Source organism: Syngnathus typhle, linkage group LG3 (genome assembly GCF_033458585.1).
Source record: "Syngnathus typhle isolate RoL2023-S1 ecotype Sweden linkage group LG3, RoL_Styp_1.0, whole genome shotgun sequence".
In the NCBI taxonomy this organism is placed as follows: domain Eukaryota; kingdom Metazoa; phylum Chordata; class Actinopteri; order Syngnathiformes; family Syngnathidae; genus Syngnathus; species Syngnathus typhle.
Window position 1 is genome coordinate 8960058 of NC_083740.1, and position 21025 is coordinate 8981082.

Genomic DNA, 21025 nt, shown 5'->3' on the forward strand with positions numbered 1-21025 from the left:
TTCAAAGCTTCTATGCCTACTTTGGATTTCAGCACAAAAAAAAGAAGAAGTAGAATTATGATTATAGTGTAGTATATACACGATACTATACTGTAGTATACTATAACATGTTGATGATTTCAAAGTAGTCACGTGTAATTCTAAAATTAAAAAAGGAGGATCATTTCTTGAGTCGTTACACTTAAGTGAATGTTTTATTTTCTCTGTCTCTCTCTCTCTGCAAATAAATTTGAAGGATTGTCAAAGGTATTAGAATAAATCACACAAACTTCAGAATATTTTTTCGGAATATTTTCTGCAAATAAATTTGAAAGATTGTCAAAGGTATTTCACTCAATAAATCGTACCAACTACAGAAAATTTTACTCGGTCAATCCAGGTTATCCTTGTTCCTAGCCGGAACATAAAATAGGAGAACCCCTTCAACTCCGATATCCGGTTTTTAAACCGGAAGCGATCTTGATTGGTTAAAAGCTGTTGCTATGACTTCTGGTCCAGACGCTTCGGCGTCTACAAATTCTCACATATAACTTTTCACACATTTATTCTTTGAGCATGTGTGCAGTAGCGAAATTAATCTGTTTTTAGATGTAAACTGAAAATATTCTTTTCACAAGACGGTCCATTGTGGCATCAAATTGTGTCATCCATCGAACAGAATAGCTCGATTAAAGATCTAATGTCATCAAGATGAAGGTCGGTATTACGCAAATATATGAAATGGTATTTTTATTTTTTTGTTTGCTATGCATCACCGAGTTGAGAGGAATGAATTTGTCTTCACCTAGACAGCGATTTGCTCAACGTAGTGCTAATTAGCTAACGAAACTTAAAATAAAAACATTTTGACAAATTAAGTGCTTTTTCATCTCAACTTCCTGTCAAATTAATCAAGTTTATATTACACTACCTAGCTTCTGGATGAGCCAAATTCTTGTAATTATGTAGTGTGATCAAAACTATTTCTATTGCACACTTGTTGCTTACAATGTACAGTTAAAAAAATGAAATACCAATGAGAGTGAGTGGTGTGCATATGATGTACCGTTAAAGAATGAAATAACAATGAGAGGGAGTGGAATTATGTGTGGATATGTTGTGTCGGTTAAAAGACATTTGTCTTGACTAAATTTGTTCGTAAATAATCCTCTTGTGTCCGCAGAGCATTTTTACCCTCATAGACAATGCTTGGATGGGCTCCAAGTTATTGTACAAGTGGCAGAAATCCCATGGAAATTATATAGCTGTTGCAGGGTGAGTGAAAAGTGTTGCTGCTTGGAATGTAAAAATTTGACCTGGTAACCAATGCATAATGTGATGTGCTATATCCAATCCATCAGACAAGACAGCTCAGTGAAAATATTTGATCGCCATGGACACAAGTGGACTGAAATCAGCCTTCCTGGGTATGTGTCAAGGAAAAGAAAAACAACTGACGCACAAGAAAGTTTTATTGTTGAAATAATCACTTTCTTTTTTTTGTTCCTGCTCCCAGATGCTGTGTGGGGATGGACTGGGATAAAGATGGGGACATTTTGGCAGTGATAGCAGCAAAATCCAGCTCCATATACCTTTGGGATGCCAGTGTCAACAAAACATCCAAAATAGACAGTGGAATGAGGTATACTTGCATTCAATACCAACTTGTGCAATTTAGCAACGCAACTATATATTTTTTACTGTCTATTCATCATTAATCAAACATGTAGTAGTGATATTTTCCTTTTTGCATAGACAAACAGGCCAATTTAATTTGTGGAATGATTACAAAAAAAAACATTCCCTGACAGAGACCACATTTCTCTCATCGTGTGGTCAAAAACGGGCTCCCTGCTGGCAGCTGGCACTGCAAAAGGAAACCTGTTAATCTACAATCAGCAGACCTCACACAAAATCCCAATATTAGGTAAATGACTAAACAAGCATGATTGTCATGTTTTTGTGATTTCTCTCTTAACTCTTTTGCCATGTACGCTAGGCAAACATACCAAGAAAATCACCTGTGGCTGCTGGAATGCTCAAAATCTACTGGCCCTTGGCTGCGATGACAACAATCTGAGCATCAGCAATCAAGAGGGGGACACGATCCGAGAGGTTGTCCCATCGAAAAATATATATAATATGCAGCTTCACATTGTTCTTGGCATATGGCTCACTCATTGAATTTACATTTCAGGAGCTCTACGGGAATTATATCGAGGTGACATGTTTTTATTTTGTTGTAGATAAAACTGCGTGGTGCACCGGCAGACATTTACTTTTCCATGATGAAGACCAATGAAAGAACTTCCCAAGGAGAGAACACTGTGAGCTTTACGTTGCCCCTATTTTTCAACAGCTTCACTTTTTAATTATTCTCTCAACATCCTTTTCATTGTATTATTTAACAATCAATCGATTAAACAACGCCAAATCTATTATACATTAAAATGCCATTACTATTATCTTAGTTTAGATGGACTTTCTGATACCACTTGCATGGTATTGTATCAATGTATAATGAAATGTCTTATAAATATCAAAGATTCATTTATTATCTAGGTGAGTGTCTGCGTGGACAAAAAGATCTTGGTCCTTTTCAGCGTCACCAACACAGACGACTGGTATGAGTTGGCGTTTGAAGCAAGTTACGGGCGCATCGTCTCCTATCGCTGGTACACTACAGATGCACACTCGCATTACATTTTGTCTTTGGGTATTTTTTTTTAAACTGCCATGATGTCTTTTTATTATAATTATTGTTATTGCAGAACACACACAATATGCTCACAGATTTTCCTCCCACTTTTATCAGGTTTGGTGATGGGTACATACTCATTGGCTTCTCTCTTGGATACTTTGTGGTCATTTCTACTCACGTCAGAGAGATTGGGCAAGAGCTATGCCAGGCTCGGAACCATAAAGACAGTCTTAACAGTGTAGCCATCTCATCTGCATTAAACAAGGCTGCTTCTTGTGGAGACAATAGGTGTGTAACACCTTCTAATGAAACTTACACTTAAAACTAAACAAACTAAATTCCCTTGTCCATTGCAGCATCAAGATCCATGACCTCTCTGACTTCAAATACATTAGCAATGTGATACAGCTGGAGGATGAGACTAAAGGTGCGGACGTTTGCTTCAATATAGTAATTTGAAATGTCTCTCTCTGACTCGATTGCCACTCTTTCTGCTCAGGTCTGGACCAGCTCAGTTGGACAGATGATGGCCAGCTGCTGGCAGTGTCGACCCAGAAAGGAACTCTTCATGTCTTCCTCACAAAGCTTCCCATTCTGGGGGGCAGCTATGGAACCAGACTGGCTTACCTTACGTCTCTGCTGGAGGTCACAGTGTCAAACTACGGGGTGAGGAGTAAAAGTCACATGCTGGAGTATTAAAAGACTGCTCACTAGATTCACCCTGCGCCTCAGTAACTCAGTTGTTTTGCAGATACCTCCTGTGGCCATACAAGTGGAAGTAGAACCAACCTTCATTGCTGTAGGACCTTATCATGTTGCTGTCGGAATGAACAACAAAGCCTGGTTCTATGCACCGCTGGAACAGGAATCTGGTGTGTGTCATGTTTAACACTCATTCCTTAAGTCATATCGCGTCACGCAATCCGATTGACTGGATCATTCCTCTTCAGCTTTTACCAAATTGAAGGAGATTGAGTACTTTGGGACCGTTGCCAACATGTGTCTGAATGCAAAATATGCTGCGGCGTTGTTTGACAGTAAAGTACAACTGCATATGGTAAGTCACAGCTACCCTCATTGGTGAGTTACAAACAACAAGTCCATGATTGTTACCATGTTTGTCTTCTAGATCGATGGCAGTGAACAGGAGGAAAGGAAGCAGATGAAGTTGTTCCCGGACGATGACAGAAAAGGTCGTATCCTTTGCCACGCGCTCACTGCTGACTTCCTCTACTATGGCACTGATGTAAGGCAGGGTCACTCACAAAGTACTTGCTTATTCATTCATTATCTTTTCATTCTCTGTATTTAAAAAAAACAACCAATTGCTGAATCAATGTCTGTCCATTGACTGAATTTCCCGTATCGCTCCTCCTCTTCCAGTTAGGTAACGTTGTGTGTGTTCTGGTGGAGGATTGGGAGACTGTGAGCACTTACAGTCACACCGTGGCAGTGAGTAAAGTTTTCCCAGATGTAAACGGCACACGGTTGGTCTTTATTGATGACAAGAAGAACGGCTTCCTGCTCACCCTTTCAAGTGTAAGTTCATGCAAAGCGCAGGCAAAATGATTGACACACTTTTGACCAGCTCAAAACACAGTTCCAGTAAATAGTCTGACATCACTGCAGCACAATGCAATGAAAACCCCAAATATATTCAAATCAAAACAGTAAGGCAACATTGTAAACATAAAAAAGTAATTGTGTTTATGTGGCACAGAAACTTCATGTCTGATGTTCTTCCCACTCAGGGGACCAGACTGACACTCAAAAGGTTGTATATGCCCCAAAAATTTAAGAAATTTAAATTTAAATTTCTCATCTACTCGCACTTGTGCAAGCTGTAAATTTGCCCCTTTTTTAAATGCCACCTGTTACGCAGAGTGTGCTTGCTGTGTAAGAATCACCCCTAGCAATGCACCCTAAATTTAAGTTGAACTGCTGACATTGTCTCTAAAATGCAACTTTCTTTTTCTTGGGAGTTGCAGGCTTTTTCTATCTGTCTCATCATTTGACCTTTCCCTCTTTCTGCAGAAGGTCTCCAAAGTTATCTGCTTTTTACTCATTTCTGCTAGCACACTGCATATAGTAAACTTATTTTACTAACTTATCATGAAAGCGAGAAAAGCTGCCCTAAATTCTCCTTCCGTGTGAAAGTGAATGTAAAATGTTACTTTTCTCTCGACACTGCTAACAAACCTGACTGGCTGGCTAGCAGTCCAGGGTGGATAGTTCTAATTTGTCTATTTGTCCTTATCAACTCCCCCAGAATGAGCTCTGTTCACAAATTCTCGGGTTCTGTCATTCCAGGCAGCAGATTTGTGCCTTGAGCTTCCAAACTTCTCCCCCACCATCATTGGAGTGCTGTGGGACAACTGGCACGCAGACAGAGTGGTGTTTGTAGCGTTTGACGATGACAAAGTCTACACCTACGCTGCCCATAAAACCACCATATATGGTAGGGAAACACCAAACAAGTTTCAAAGTTGTCCTTTTTAATGTTGTTAACATTGGTTATGTAGTGGTGATTGCCATTTTCAGTCATCCAGGTGGAAAGGGCTGTTCTGTATTTTCAAATTTCCTCCTTGGTTATCTAGGCCCGCGAGTGGTGTTAGTGGGGAGCACTCCACTTCTTTCCTCCCAGAAGCCTTTGCTGCTCTACAACGGGGTCCTTTCGTGCCAGACGGCGAGTGGCAAGATCAATGAAGTGGCTCTGAGCACACACTCCTTCCTTGAACACTCAACAAACACGCCGTCTGGGTCACAGCCAGAACTTGGCAAGCAGCTCACACAGGCCCTCCAGCTTAAGAGGTTAGTACTGCTAATTTTGATTTTAGGAGTCTTGGTTTTGTTAGATTGTATTCATTTAGGAAACATTTGGAGCCCTAAAATGTGACAAGTTTCCATAATGTTCTTCCAAAGGGAGATTTGAATCTCAAAACTCAGCTAACCGGTTTTGTATTTTCCATATTTTGTGTCGTTAAATCATTCAAATTTGATTTTGAACCCTAAATGGTAAATGGTTAGAATTTAAATCACTGTAAAGGGCCACAATTAGTTTTGTTTATTATCTTTTTATCTGTATCTTAATGCAAAGCAGCAAAACACTGCAATTTGCTGCTTTTCTATTTCTTCATTGAGCATTTGTATGGGACTGATCTGAATTGTTTCTTATGAGTTAAAAAGGTTCTGTGGTTATCTTGTATGTATTTGTTAGTTCGTTTAAGCCTCGTGCATTTATGAAGGGCAAAGAATTCTGATTCAAACGGACGTGTCCCTCGACAGGTTTTATGAAGCCTGGGATCTGTGCTTGACTGACAGCAGCGAGGCCGACAAAGCAGAGATCGGCAAAGCCTGTCTGGTCCACATGGAGGTCGAGCTGGCCGTCCACTTCTACCGCATGAGTGGCAATGTGGGCATGGTGATGTCACTACAGGCCATCCAGGTACAACTATGGGTGGTGGAGTTTTGAACATTGCTTGACAAATAGCTCGAGATTTCCCAACAAATTGGACATTTATGAATTTATCAAGAAACCAACATGTTTTTTTTTTTATTCATAGGGAATCGAGGATAATAACTTGCTTGCGGGCCATTTGGCCATGTTCCTGGAGGACTTCTGTCTTGCTCAGGACCTGTATCTGGCTTCAAGCTGCCCCATAGCTGCCCTGGAGGTCAGATTCATAGACATAAACTAACCAGTTGTTGTACGTTAAATTGTCTCTATTGTTTAGATGAGGAGAGACCTGCTACACTGGGACAGTGCTCTGAAGTTAGCTAAGGGGTTAGCAGAAGACCAGATTCCATTTCTCTCCAAAGAATATGCCGTTCATCTGGAGTTTATGTACATATACACACACAATCTTAATCCTCCTGTCATCTACAATGTCAGAGGTGATGCATCATCTGGTTCTCTCTGTGTGTCTTCCTTTCTGCTCTAGTGGAGACTACATGAATGCTCTGGCACACTATGAGAAAGGCATGACTCATAATAATAGAGTAAGGACAAAATAAGGACAGAAGTGCTACTTCAGTTTTTGCCAAAACTTGGTCAATGTTGTGTAGTTTCTGGTCTTTGCTCTACTGGTTTGTCACTCTGCTTTCCCTCGGGTTACAGTTCCAGGAGCATGATGAGGTGTGCCAGGCAGGTGTAGCAAGGATGTCCATTCGAATGGGTGACATAAGGAGAGGAGTGACCCAGGCTAGTCAACACCCAAGTAGAGTTCTTAAGAAAGAATGTGCAGCCATACTGGAAAACATGAAGGCAAGAGTTGTCTTTCTAGTTTCTGTCATGTATGGAAGCAGTTGTTTTTGTAGGTCTATTAAATGTTTGATTTTGTTACACAGCAATTCTCTGAAGCTGCTCAGCTCTATGAAAAAGGACAGTGCTACGACAAGGCAGCATCGGTTTACATTCGCTGCAAAAACTGGTAAGACAAGGCCTGAAAACATTCTGACCTTGAAGGTGGTCTCAGGTTCTCCACAATGAAATGATTCCTCTTTTAGGGCAAAGGTGGGGGAGTTGCTGCCGAATGTCACCTCTTCCAAAATCCACTTGAAGTATGCTAAAAACAAGGAGGCGGATGGCAAGTAAGTTCTTCTCGATGTCTCCATTGTGATCAGGACTTGGGGGAAAAAAAAGCCAATGTCATTATTTCTGTGTTCGTCAGTTATAAAGAGGCAGCACAAGCCTATGGTAGTGCTAAGGACTGGGACAATGTGACTCGCGTGCTGCTGGATCACCTGAAAAACCCAGAAGGTGCTGTTCGCATTGTCAGGGAAACGCAGAGCATTGAAGGAGCCAAGATGGTGGCCAGGTGGGACAAAATTGTGTACTGTAAATGTTTATACTTAAGTGCACCTGTGGGTTCAATACAAGAGTTGTCAAAATGTCTACCTCGATAAAAAAAATGTTTTAACAATAAAAATAAAGTTTTAACAATATGTTCATTATTGTGGTTGTAGTAGGTGTAGAACGAAGAGGGATTGGATTTTTAGAAATAATTGTAATTTTCAAAAATGTGTATCTTACAAAAAATTTTCATTGATTCAGTCTGCTGATTTGTGTCAGCTCTTGATGGGTTTGTGTCTTTGCAGATTCTTCTTGTCGTTGAATGATTATGGCTCGGCCATCCACTTCCTGGTGCTGTCTCAGTGCAATGACGAAGCCTTCCAGCTTGCACAGCAGCACAGACAGATGGAGGTCTACGCCGACATTATCGGTCTGTGACCATCCACTCTCGCAAGTTCAAATTCTGGGATCAAGTTCATTGTTTTGCCCCATTTGTGGCCTAATGCAAACTGAAACATGAATTAAACTGCTGCTGCGTGTGTTCAACAGGCTCTGACGCAACACTGGAGGATTATCAGAGCATTGCTCTGTACTTTGAGGCAGAAAAGAACCACCTGCAAGCTGGCAAATTCTTTCAAAAGTGTGGCCAATACAGCAGAGTAGGAGCTCTCTTTCGTCTCTATCACTCCCACCGCCGTCTTTGCTCTTACGCACTTACATTCTGGAAAGCCTGGAATTGTTTACTCACGATGCACTGACTCATTGTGAAATCTGGGCCTGCTTAGTTGAATACTGCTGATGATGTCGTTTTGGATGAATGAATGGCAACAGATGGGTGCATGGTTAAATGTACATTCTGCCCTCTAGTGGAATAATCTTTAATTGTTCACTTGCGTAGATGAACAAAGACTACACGTATTTGTAGTGATGGGGAAATGAAGCTTCACATTTCTTTCATGGATTAGACGTATTTTATCCTCCTCTAGAGGGCACTGTTGGTTTAAAAAATGGAAAGTCTGTACAAACAGTGCCATCTAGAGGAGTCATTAGTATATACAAAAACTGGTTCACGAAGCATATTTCAAGCTTCATTTAAATTTTTTGTGATAAATAATGATTGGAAATGATTTCGGACCAATTAAGTACATTTGGATTATTTCCCACGGAAATCACTGGCCTCTCTTGTTTTCTTCTTCAGGCGTTGAAGCACTTTCTGAAGTGTCCTAATACGGAAGACAGCCTGGCTCTGGACATGGCTATTGAGACGGTGAGAGATCAACGTATCCGGTGCGAAATCACTGTTATCAAAACAATGAAAATGCATGTGCTCTATGTGTGTGTTTAAAAACAGGTGGGCCACGCCAAAGACACTTCACTGACTAATTTACTAATAGAATACCTCATGGGGGAAAGTGATGGCATCCCAAAGGTGATTTTTATACTGTGGTTTTTATCGTGACAGTGGCAACCCAAACTGTTTACGTTACGGTATTGCAATTACACAGCAACTAAAGTGCAATTTCAAAATGGTTTTTTTTAGGATGCCAAGTACCTGTTCCGACTCTACATGGCATTGCAGCAGTACAGGGAGGCTGCTCGCACTGCGATCATCATCGCTAGGGAAGAACAGAACGCAGGCATGATCCCCCTCTTCACCAAAAGCTGTTTACCTTCTATTGTGTGATAATACAAGTGACACAACAACTATGCTGCTGTTTTTCTCGTGTGTCTCTACCAGGTAACTACCGTAGCTCCCACAACGTGCTGTTCAGCATGTACACGCAACTGCAAGCTCATAAGATAAAGATTCCTGCGGAAATGGCCACTAACCTGATGATCCTGCATTCCTACCTGCTGGGAAAAGTGAGTGCACGCATTTGCAAAATTGACAGTCAAATAAATAAATGAAGATTTGAGAAGAGGGCAAATATTATTTTTTTATACACCGTAATGCCCATCATTTCAAATTGAGTGCTTTACCGTTACTGTGCAATGATAATTATGATTGTAATAATTAGACTTGAAAAAATATTTCGATATGTGCTTGTGTACAGATCCACATCAAGAGAAGAGACCACCTTAAAGGGGCACGTATGCTTATTCGTGTCAGCAAAAATATTAGCAAGTTTCCAGCACGTGAGTCATTGCACACAATGTACTGTAGTTATTCATCCCTTTTTAACATCTTAACTTGTTTAGAGTCATTGAGCCCCAAAACGTCTGACATATTAACTACATGTTCCACCGTAACACCATGGAGATTTCCCTTTTTTTTTTTTCTTCCCACAAGGTCTCTCTTGTTTGTTGTGTTGCTGCAGATGTTGTGCCCATTCTGACATCGGCGGTCATTGAATGTCACCGAGCCGGGTTGAAGAACTCCGCTTTTGGCTTTGCCGCCATGCTCATGCGCCCCGAGTACCGAAACGAGATACACCAGAACTACAGGAAGAAGATCGAGGCTATGGTTCGGTGAGCGGCCAACATGTCCAGCTCGTCAACTAATTTCACATAGCGCATAGTATGATATACACTGTTTTAGAAATCAAATGTATCCCTTGAACATGAATGTTTGCTCACCCTTGCTCTAACTCCATGAGAATTCCCAAGATTGTATTTTTGTTCTATTATTTACTTTTCTCTTCATACATGATTGTAATTTCATCAGGCGTCCAGATACGTCAGAGTTGGAAGAGGAAACAACCCCGTGTCCTTACTGTGGCTTCCAGCTTCCGCAGAACGAACTGCTCTGCATCTCATGCAAGAACAACCTGCCCTATTGCATCGCCACAGTGAGTGTGCTCCATCACTCGTTGGGCTGACCTGACATTTGACAATTTCCTCCCAGAAGTTCGCGTCTTGTGTCTTTTGTCTCACTTTATCATCACAATTATAGGGTCATCATATGCTGAAAGAAGACTGGTCGGTGTGTCCTCATTGTGAATTTCCTGCACTCTACTCGCAGTTCATCCTGTAAGTGGCATGACACGCGCTCTGTTGATTTGACACAGCCACATTTTGGCGAGTCAAAAATAATCCATTATTTTTTTACGAGTCCAGGTTTTACAATATCAATTCGAATGAATTTGTTTTAAAAAGATGACTCTTCTGTCCTTGATGAATCATTTCAGGCTACTGGAGACTGAGACCGTGTGTCCTATGTGCTCAGAGCCTCTGAGTGCCCAGCAAGTGAAGAAGATCCAGGATTGTTCCAAACACTTGCAGACTAATCAAGTGGATCAGTGAAGGTGACAGCCCTCTTCCACTCAGCCTGTTGAGATTTAATAGAATTTCCTCTTTTCACTTCGGTCAGGGGTGGGCAGTCATGGTCAGATAATAAGCAAGGTCTGCAGAAGCTGGATAACAATCCTGATCATTTGACTCAGGTCTGTTGCAGCAGGGAGACCTATAAAACCTGCAGGACACCAGCCCTTGAGGACCAGAATTGCCCACCCCTGACTTAGATGGTCAGTACAGTGTACGAAGGACTGTTATGACTTAAAGGGCCTTTAATTTGTTTTAAGTGTACTCTTCAATTGATTGAGATTCATTTTAAACTGTGTAAAATAAACCAACCCCAGCTGCCAAAAAATATGCTTAGAGGCTCACTAATAGACATGGGAGACATTATGTACATATTGGTAGGTAATGGTGGTTGACTTGTATAGCACACCTTGTTTACCAAATTTGATTTGTTTTCAATGGGAACAATCTGGCAACTCGTCATTCACGCTTAAAATTCACACGCGTTATTCTTATGCTGTTGGCCCAAAACACAAAATGAAAATCATGTTCAATTAATGATCAACCATTTTATCATAGAAAAGTACAAATTTTATTTTTTATTCTTTATACAAAGGACTGTTTACCCAGGTTTTTTAAACAAAAATATAACAGCTTCTTATTGACGTGGACTGAAAAAAAAAGAAGAGATAACAATATAAAACACCAACAAATGTAAAATAAATTTGGAAAGACAGAAAAGCAGATCACATTGAACGAAAATAGTCATAGCAAAAAGCGTACTTAAAAACAAGAAATGGAACTTCCTCATCATTGTTTCAGGCAGTAGAGGACAGCAAGTGCTTTATACCAAATAACTCAAACTTCACTGAAAGGCATCAGTGCTGAAATACAATGTGTACTGTACAGATCTTATTGAAAAGTGTTTTTCTTTGTTTCACCCACCAAAGCTCCAGTTTGACTTTAGGCTGCGGCCTCATAATTAACAAATTTCCACTGATCCCTCTTTGACACTATGAACAACCCCCTAAACTTCCCACTTTGCATGGAACAAACAAGTCGAACCAGATGGAACATCGATGCTAGATTGCGAGCAGCGGCGTCCACATACAACATGTTTGTCAAAACAAAAAGAAAATACCTGTCACACAAGACAACCTGTTACGAACATGCACTCAACAGAAGGCAGCGAGATGAAAAGACAACTCCAAACATTTGGAATGTTTACAGCATCAAATTGTGTTTGGAAATAGAAACACAGAATTCCAGTTTTAAAAAGAAAAAAAACATCTCGACAAGATGAACATCTCAATGTGAAGCGATTCTGAGCATTGGCCAGTGCTCATTTGGGACTTTTGTGATGTTTCAGTGACCGATCTTAGTGTATTTTACAACACTCAACTTAAGTTGTTTTCCAGCACAACCACACAAAACTAATTCCAACATGTGCAAATGACTCGCCACGTTTGAAAAGGTTTAGCTCGTCAGCAGAGCACCATGTTGGCAAACAGCACCTCGTAAGAACGGTAATGATATTCTTTGATACAAGCGAGTCACAACTTTACTGTTGGTGTGACATACACACCTATTAGCGGTGCATAGTAATCTTCGCCACGTGGATAAATGGACTGAAGATGCGATTGCATAAGTAGCAAACACTCAAGTGCATAGTCACTGAAAACAACAAACCAAGATCAGAAGTTGCGACTGGAAGTCTTTGGTGGAAAACTTGAAATTGTCATGCAGACTAATATGTTTTAAGAGTACATCACATTTTCATCTATTAAAAATAAGACTGTTTCCTCCAATTATTCAGTCAAGTTGTCGGAAAGCGATTGAGAAAGCCCACTTGATGTTACCAGAACAATAGTGAACCGACATTTAGTTCTCGCCTTAAGTCGGCAGGTGCAGTTTAGGTGGCTCCAATTTTGAATCTCAAGGCAACTTGCTCCTTTTCGAATTGATTAATAGCTTATATTCTTCAATGTCTATTTTAAGGGCTTAAGCTGATCAGTATACTCATTCAAGTAAAATCCTTTCTTTTAGTAACGCTCCTGCAATTAAGTCTGTGACCTATCTTGTTTGGAAACGCAAGACGAGGGAAAGAAAAGATTTTAACTCTTAAATCCCTCGTTCTTAATCAAAAAGTCACAAGTTGCTGCATCCTGTATTACATTCAGTTCTCCATTATAGTGAAAAGGTCAATTTGCAGCACAAATAATGTCATCGGCGCCTGGCAATGGAAAACAAGTGGGAGGACGGACCGATGAGGAGCAGCCTCAAGAAACCCCATTTGGCCTCCTCTGCACGCTGACCACTCCTAGTTTTCAGTCAGACAATTTACATTACAAGAGCGACAGCGAAAAGCGCTTCACTACAGGGAGTGGGAGCTCGGAGAGATTTTTTTTTTTTTAAGTAGTCAAGCTTCTGGATGGAATCTTACAGTGAGATGGTGTTAAGTGTTTGTGAGTTCAGTTCATTGAGCAGTCCTCTCCCTCTGTGTCCGTGTCTGTGTCTGAACAGGCGGTGTCCATGGCGACATGGGCGGGGCTGACTATGACCGCTCGTCTCTGCTCTTCCTCTGCGCTCGCTCGCCTCTCCTGAGTGCGCTCGATGTGGTGGATGGCCTGAGAGGAGCAAACGATGCAGCATATTTTCAATTAGCCACAATGTAAGCTACACCACCACAATCTGATGGGATACGAGAGATGTATAAAAAACAACTGTTTTTTAAAACGGGTTTGTTATTGTGATTGTAGTTCAATCATACATTTTGTAATACTTTAGTTGCAGTACGATACTGCACGCCAGAAATATCAAATCCGTTTGTCGTGGACTGCAACGTAGTTATTCTTCTGCCTCAGAAGGCTGTTTTGACTGTAAAACTATGTAAAGTTAGCGCAATTTTTGGCACAATAAATTTGAGATAACTCATTCATTAAAAAAATATGTATTGAAGAAAATAACTTATTTTCGTGGTCGCTTACAATAACGATAAACATCATGGGCAGAACATTTGACTGTTTCACAAAACTTTCTCTTAGTACTTAACGTTGCACCAAAGAGGAAAAATTGTCAAATATTGGCCAATTTGTGTGTGGGCGAGAGAGGCTGAATGTCATTTTCTGTCTTTACTGTTAGTGTAAAAAAATAAATCTGCAAATTCCTGCCAATTTTAAAATAGCCAATATTGCCTGATTAATTGGTCACCATATTATTGAATATACACAATAGTTACATGGTGAATGACAGGAAACAGAACCATTATCTAAAAGCTTGCGTTTTGGATGACCTTTTATTGGGCACATGTGTATAATCATATGCAACGGACATACCTGCACAATGGTGTCCAGGTTTTGTCTCGACGTAGACACGGTGCTGTTGTGGAGAGATGAGCTCATGGTCACCACGGTGACATGGTGATTGGGTTGCTGGGTTAGTGTCGGCGCCGGCACAATGACTGTCGGGTGGTGGGTTGAGGCGATGGGAGTGGGAGGGGCCACCACCTGAAGAAACATACAAATCACCTTTGTTATATTGTAGACAAATAATGAGTGACTTCAAGAATGTAAACAATAATGTCTTCAGTCATGTCTGATTACTCATAATACAAACATTATTTGTAATCATTTGTGATGCGTAATAAAAATCATTTGTATTTTTCATCACGCGAGACTCTTGAAGTACAGGTGGCCTTTACAAGTATGAATGTGGGCTTGGCCAACCTTTGGACTGTGAGGGGGTCTGTCTGCAGCTTGAACTTGTTGCAGTCGTAACAGCGTCTGGCTCTGGAGCTGCGCGTGCTCCTCCTCCACCTGTTGGGTGATCACCTTGAGACGATCCGGGTGCCCTTGGGTGTCCAGAGCGCGCACCTGCAGCCAAACACATGTGACGTAAGTAACCCGTAATCCATCAAATGTGCCTGCTCACCTTCACTCTTAATTCATTTCATATTAAAAAGACGATTATTTAAGGTAGACCATACATAGAAGCGTGCACAATGAAAACAAATGATAAAAAAAATGATCTAAATGGCAGCATTCTGATTCCCTATCCCAGTATTTTGTGCCCTATATGGTAAACTGACCATTATGTGGTGTTGTTCAAAAGTCTAGTGATATACCACTTCAAAATTTATAAGCGTTTGGAATAGGACCCGAAATAATCGGTTGATGCAAACGACTTCAATGATACATTCACCTGCTCCTCCAGCTGCATACGGGCGGAGCGTTCTCGGTCCAGCTGTTGGCGCAGCTCCAGCATTTCCCGCCTCAGCTCTTCCACCTTCTCTTCATCGAGAGTATCAGGAGAGCCGATGCCTTCATCCTTCTCCTCCGCTCGCCTCCGTTTGGGCGAGGAACCACTGAATTCCTGCAGTCACAATGTGGAAACAGGGTGAGACAACAGTCACACATTTTGCATTGCATGAAGGCAATGTTATTCTTTAAACAAGGCAAAAAGATTACATGTAGTATGGAAGCTGTCAGGGCACTAAAACAGCACTTGGGCATACCTGTATGAAGCGTTTGAGCTGGTTGTTCTGTGACAAGAGCTGCGTCTTTTCCTGCTCCAAGGTGAAGATGTAGTCTGCCGTCTGTTGCAAGATGGCCGCCTGCAGAGACCCAAAAGTAGGTAAAGCTCCGGCAACACTAAGTCAAACACATCAGTATGAAATCCTTTTTTTTTTTTTTCCATTTTCAAAGTGTTTCTGACAACTGATCCATCCATTCTTGAACTTGTTTTGGTCCCTATAGTGGATTTTCACTTGCTGTAGGGTGGGCATTCAATTGTATGACCACGTACCTTGCTGAGTTTCTCTCCATCTGTGTGAGGCAAGAGACTTTTAAGGGACTGGAAGCCCGCATTGATGCTTTGCATGCGTCGCCGCTCATTGCTGTTGGCGATTTCACGTCGGATTCGCCTCTCTTGGTCCTGGGCCGTCTCTGGACTGAAGGGGATGTTGGCCAGACTAAAGAACAATCACACGACAAAGGTAATCATTTATGTTTTCATATGAGATTAGTTGCTCGCCGTAGAAGATTTTTTGCTAGTAGTAGCAACATGTAAATGCTCCAAAGTGGTTACCAGTGACTCAACACTTTCACACAAAGCATCTATGCAGGAGAAAAATACAGCCACAATAAAACTTAATACAGACAGAATCTAAAAATAGGTTTGCCTAAGCTTACAAGGACTTAATCTTGACCTCTGCCCTCTGGGTCAATGAGTTTAAATTGACTATCAGAGTTGTGAACAAACAAACAACATGTTAACAAAAAACACGTTATAAACGAAATTAGAGCGCAGAGGGGACGACTAACCCGAAGAAACAAACCAGTAGAACTTGATCGGAGTTGTTTATAAAACACTCAAGGTCAGATGGCAACTTGATTGTGCGGCTTTAAAAATGATAGCATCGTTGTGGGTGGGAAAACCACACTAACATTGTGATTAGAGCCGGTAAAACCAACAGCCAAAGCAAAACAATGTGTAAAATGATTGTGAAATGCCTTTCACAGGCATCCGATCATAGGATAGATGGGGTCCCGGTGCTCCAATGTACCCTTCGAGCATGAACTGATGAAAATTGCACAAATGAGCCTTTGAAGACAACCCCAACAATAAAAATCATAAATTCAATCCCCCAAAATTTGAAATGTAAGAAAAGGAAACTTTAGGATTCATGTTTTGAACTTAAGTAGGGGTTTAAAATCATGGTCAAATCTCATCTTTGTGTCACGGGTTCCAAAAGCAGAATGTGACATACTTCATGTAATGAGGTATTTATTTACATTTTTCCCAGTGTTTTTCTTCTGCTGGCCGAAAATGCCGTCCCCTGCATTTGTCTGTTCAGGTGTGCCTCATGAAGTGTTTAGTGCAGCTTCTACTACAAATGATAACCTGTCCGTTATAATGTATTTATTTTGTGACGACGTCACAAACAAGCTCTCGGCTAGTCAGGAGCTGCGCACCTCCAACATGGCCGCCGGAGGGCGCGTCGGCCAGCTGGTAGCAGCACAGTGAAATGTGACTCCTCTCCACTCCAGTCCACGCTGAGCACAGCAGCAGCGGTGGTAGGCAGGCAAGCAGCAGAAGGCCCCCGGGCACCGAGGAGAACAATGCGTTCGACAGTTAGCGCCGAGCGAACTGCCAACGTTCACCGTCCCTCCCCAAAATAACACCGATCAAAAGCCGCGCGGGTGGCCCAGCATTCGTGCACCCCTAAAGCCGACAGATAAAGCCCAGTCTAGGCTTTTAAGCTAGAAACGAGCGCGGTTGAAAAATATTGTCACGCTGTGTTAGCCTGGCGAGTTAGCACCACAACCATGGCTACTGCTTGTGTAAAAATGTAAAAGACGCAACGCGAGCGTTTATTGTCCAAATGTCTCCACTTTAGTACAACGCAAAATGTTTGCAATACTGAACGTGACATAATATTGTGTGATGAACCGAATTTGCTTGCAAATAACGAGACTATGGTGAACACGTAAACCACCACGTGCTCGTCTGCAAATGCGATGTATCGATTTCATGTGCTTGATTTACATATTATGGGAGCGAATGCCCTCTTAACGTATCTCGTGGGTCAAAACCTGACCCGCCTGCTGTCAAACGACACGACAGGGGCGACTCGGTTTTGCGTCCGCTCGCACGGAATGGCTGCAGCGCAGGTAGTGATCCGCCACTTTGTACAACCTTGCTGCCAAACTATCGCATGCTAGCAGCTAACGGCTAACGCGCTATGTGAAGTCGAGCTCGCAGCCCGCCGCCACAACACAAACCACAACGTGCTTTTCGGAACGTACCTGCATAGTCCCCCGATAACATCCTTCTCAGTCTTCTTAAATTGCTGCAGTGTCGGTATCTTCTCTGTCGGCATCATGAAATATTCCATGCTTTCAAAGCCACCCACTAAAACGCGTGTTTTGCTTTCTCACTTCTTTCTCTTTCGGGAAAAAAAAAGATCTGCGAATCGCACACTTGCTGTTGTATTTTCTAGCAGTCACGCGCATGCAAGACGCGCGATGATGTAAAAGAACGGGTTGGAAAAACAAAAGTTGTAGCTGTCCACAGCTGATGGGGTTCCCTCCAATGCGTGTGTGCACGCGCGCGTGTGTGGCATCTTGCCTCCGCCTACTACGTGTTTGTGTGTATGTCTTTTGCCCCCGCCTACTGTGTCATTGTGTACGTACGTGCGCGCGCGCGCGCGCAGCTGATCCGCGTGAGGCGGGAAACAGCTGGTTGGAATCAGCCTCCTTCCGGCAAGACAAACAAGCCAGCGGAGAGCAGCGCACTGAGTGCTCGTGGAGGAAAACTAGTCAAAAGTCGCTCCTGGATTTCATGTTGCATAAGAGGCAAACTTCCATCCATTGATTATGCATGCATGCATGCATGCATGTATGTGTGTGCAAGTAAATTCATGAATAGATAATTAAATGTGTTAACCAAGGCACCACAGTAAGACAAGTGGTTCGAACGTCTAAATCTGAGTCCTGAGATTAACCCCCCCCCTCAAAAAAAATGTTCTTGTAATTTAGGAGGACAGAATACACGGAGGAAACCCACACAACAATTCGGCCATGCAAACTCCACACAGGTATGATTATTTTATAGTCATTCTTATATACTTATCAGGTCAATGAAGTTGCCAACTAGAATATGAATTATTTGATGAAGTGTGCAAGCATGTATATAACAAAATGAAGAATTCTTCTGTAGTGTCATTTTTATTATTCACTCAAGCATTATACAATTATTTTAAAGCGTACAAAAACACTGTAGATAAATATCTGTACCCTATGCCATCAAAATTGACAAACACACACAAACATAAAACAATATTTACCATACATATGATTGTTTGCACATTCTTAAGCCATGCATTGTAAACGAAGCACGTAAAAGGAATCATGAACTATCACGGTCGATGATTAAGTCAAGTCAAGTCAAGTTTATTTGTATAGCCCTAAATCACAAGCAGTCTCAAAGGGCTTCACATAGACAGAAATTGACAATTATTCTCAAAGCATCCCCTGATCTTAAGCTCCCAAAAGGGCAAGGAAAAACTTAAAAACCCCTAGCAGGGGGAAAATGAGAAACCTTGAGAAGGGACCACAGATGGAAGGATCCCCCTTTCAGGATCACCAGGTTGAAATGGATGCAGAGAGGGCACAAATGATACAACATGAAAATCAATTAAATAAAAAGTGGATGTCCATGTCACAGCAGAGGGCTGCCGAAAGGAGCCCTCAATTGTCCTGGCAGTGCTCTTCGAGGAGGTTGAGCTGCAGTTCCCCTATCCTGAATTAGCCACGAGAATCCAGATAGCCGCTGTCAGCATGGGTACCACCTAACCACCTCCCCGGCCGGGGAGGGGGGAGGGAGGGGGTGGAGAGGGAGAGAAAACAAACTCCAGCCGAATCGGCCACTACAGGTTAGTTAAAGGCCATGTCATAGAAATGTGTCTTTAAACGTGTCTTAAATGTTTCTACTGAGGTAGCAGTCCTAATATCCATTGGTAGGGCATTCCAAAGCTCTGGAGCCCGAATAGAAAATGCTCTAGAGCCTGCAGACATTTTCTTAGCCCTCGGTGTCGCTAAAAGGGTAGCGTTTTGCGAACGAAGGTTACGAGACGGAACATAAGGAACAACTAGGTCGACGAGATATGAAGGCGCTAAGCCATGCAGCGATTTATAGGTTAATAGAAGAACCTTGAAGTCACATCTTAAATGGACCGGAAGCCAATGTAAGTTGGCTAGTATTGGGGTAATGTGATCAAATTTTCTTGTCCGAGAGAGCAGCCTTGCAGCGGCATTTTGTACTAACTGTAGACTTTTGATGCGGGACTTAGGAAGACCCGAAAATAGTACATTACAGTAGTCCAGGCGCGACGTGACGAACGCATGTATAATAGTTTCCGCATCACCGGTCGAAAGGATCGGACGAATCTTTGCAATATTACGAAGGTGAAAAAACGCAATTCTGGTTATATTCTTAATGTGCTTTTGAAAGGAGAGAGTTTGGTCAAATATTACCCCGAGATTAGTTACAGTATCGCTTTGAGTGATAGTACGGTTATCTATAGTTATAGCGGTTTCCTTGAATAAGTGTTGATAACGAGCTGGACCAATTATCAACATCTCAGTTTTATCTGGGTTAAGACGAAGGAAGTTGAGAGACATCCATTGCTTGATCTCCGCAAGGCACTTCTCAAGATTACAACAATCCCGCGGATCTGTCATCGATAACGGCATATATAATTGGGTGTCATCCGCATAGCATTGAAAACTAATATTATATTTACGTATTATGTCCCCAAGCGGAATCATATAAATATTAAAAAGAATTGGTCCGAGAACCGATCCCTGTGGGACACCACATGTAACATTATAGAGCTCCGAGGACGCATTGCCATGGACCACTCGGTGCGTCCTGTTTGATAGATAGGAATGGAACCAGCCTAGTGCTGACCCTGAAATACCAACACAACTTTTAAGACGCCCTAATAAAATATCGAAGTCTACAGTGTCGAAGGCAGCACTAAGATCGAGTAGTAACAGTACAGACGAAATGTTTGAATCCATAGCTACGAGGAGATCATTAGTCACTTTCGCAAGTGCTGTCTCAGTGGAATGATTAGCTCTAAAACCAGACTGAAAAGTGTCGTATCGATTATTGGCGACCATGTAATCAATAAGCTGCTGCGCTACTACTTTTTCAAGAAGTTTTGCTATGAATGGGAGGTTTGAAACTGGCCTATAATTACTGAGACAGTCCGGGTCAAGATTTGGTCGCTTAAGTAACGGTTTAATGATAGCGGTTTTAAAGGCTGTTGGCACTATCCCAGAGGAGACAGACAGATTGATTATATTTAAGACGGACGGTCCTAAAATTTGAAATAATTCTTTAAGTAGTTTGGCTGGAAGAGGGTCGAGTAAACATGTTGTTTGTTTAGCCGCACTAACAATTTGTGTAAGCCTTTCAAGAGACACGCTTTTAAAAGTTGAGAGGGTTGTTGCATGATCATCAGCGTTGGTAAACGGCGTGCTCGACCGAGCGATTGGAATGCTATTCTTGATCTCATCCCTAATGGATTCAATCTTTTGAGCAAAAAATTTCATGAACTCGTCAGCTGAGTGGAAGGAACTATCGGAGGTCGGCTGGCGCAGAGTCAGCTTTGCCACTGTATCAAATAGGTGTTTCGGATTGTTTTTATTGAGATTAATAACTTGCGAAAAATATCGAGTTTTTGCTAAGATAAGCGCATCTTTATATTTCAGGAGGCTATCCTGCCATGCCTGATGGAAAACCTC

The 21025-nt window shown here is 41.8% G+C and overlaps 2 protein-coding genes across 4 annotated transcripts; one reads left to right on the forward strand and one right to left on the reverse strand.

The window, feature by feature from the left end:
- Positions 1-450: 450 nt before the first annotated feature.
- Positions 451-14377, forward strand: wdr19 (WD repeat domain 19). Of its 3 annotated transcripts, none has more exons than XM_061273546.1 (37): positions 451-696; positions 1163-1254; positions 1341-1406; positions 1496-1621; positions 1791-1906; positions 1979-2094; positions 2226-2306; positions 2542-2654; positions 2795-2968; positions 3037-3107; positions 3180-3346; positions 3432-3552; positions 3631-3737; positions 3810-3926; positions 4064-4219; positions 4991-5138; positions 5278-5491; positions 5966-6125; positions 6244-6354; positions 6415-6524; positions 6622-6679; positions 6798-6944; positions 7028-7110; positions 7187-7270; positions 7351-7497; positions 7778-7902; positions 8022-8131; positions 8671-8739; positions 8824-8901; positions 9013-9109; positions 9211-9335; positions 9527-9608; positions 9791-9941; positions 10138-10261; positions 10366-10442; positions 10601-10717; positions 10783-14377. In XM_061273546.1, the coding sequence occupies exons 1-36, from the start codon at positions 691-693 to the stop codon at positions 10713-10715; spliced, it is 4044 nt and encodes a 1347-aa protein (XP_061129530.1). In that variant the 5' UTR covers positions 451-690; the 3' UTR covers positions 10716-10717; positions 10783-14377. The 3 variants fall into 3 exon arrangements, with proteins under 3 accessions (XP_061129530.1, XP_061129529.1, XP_061129531.1); XM_061273545.1 differs by having other exon boundaries at positions 13236-14377; XM_061273547.1 differs by lacking the exons at positions 451-696; positions 1163-1254; positions 1341-1406; positions 1496-1621; positions 1791-1906 and having other exon boundaries at positions 2583-2654; positions 13236-14377.
- Positions 11281-17848, reverse strand: LOC133150921 (transcription factor AP-4-like). The gene is made up of 7 exons (XM_061273550.1): positions 17519-17848; positions 15516-15681; positions 15226-15324; positions 14913-15083; positions 14438-14584; positions 14048-14218; positions 11281-13339 (listed from the first exon to the last, which is right to left on the reverse strand). Exons 1-7 carry the CDS (start codon positions 17605-17607, stop codon positions 13184-13186), a joined length of 999 nt encoding a protein of 332 aa, XP_061129534.1. The 5' UTR covers positions 17608-17848; the 3' UTR covers positions 11281-13183.
- Positions 17849-21025: the final 3177 nt, after the last annotated feature.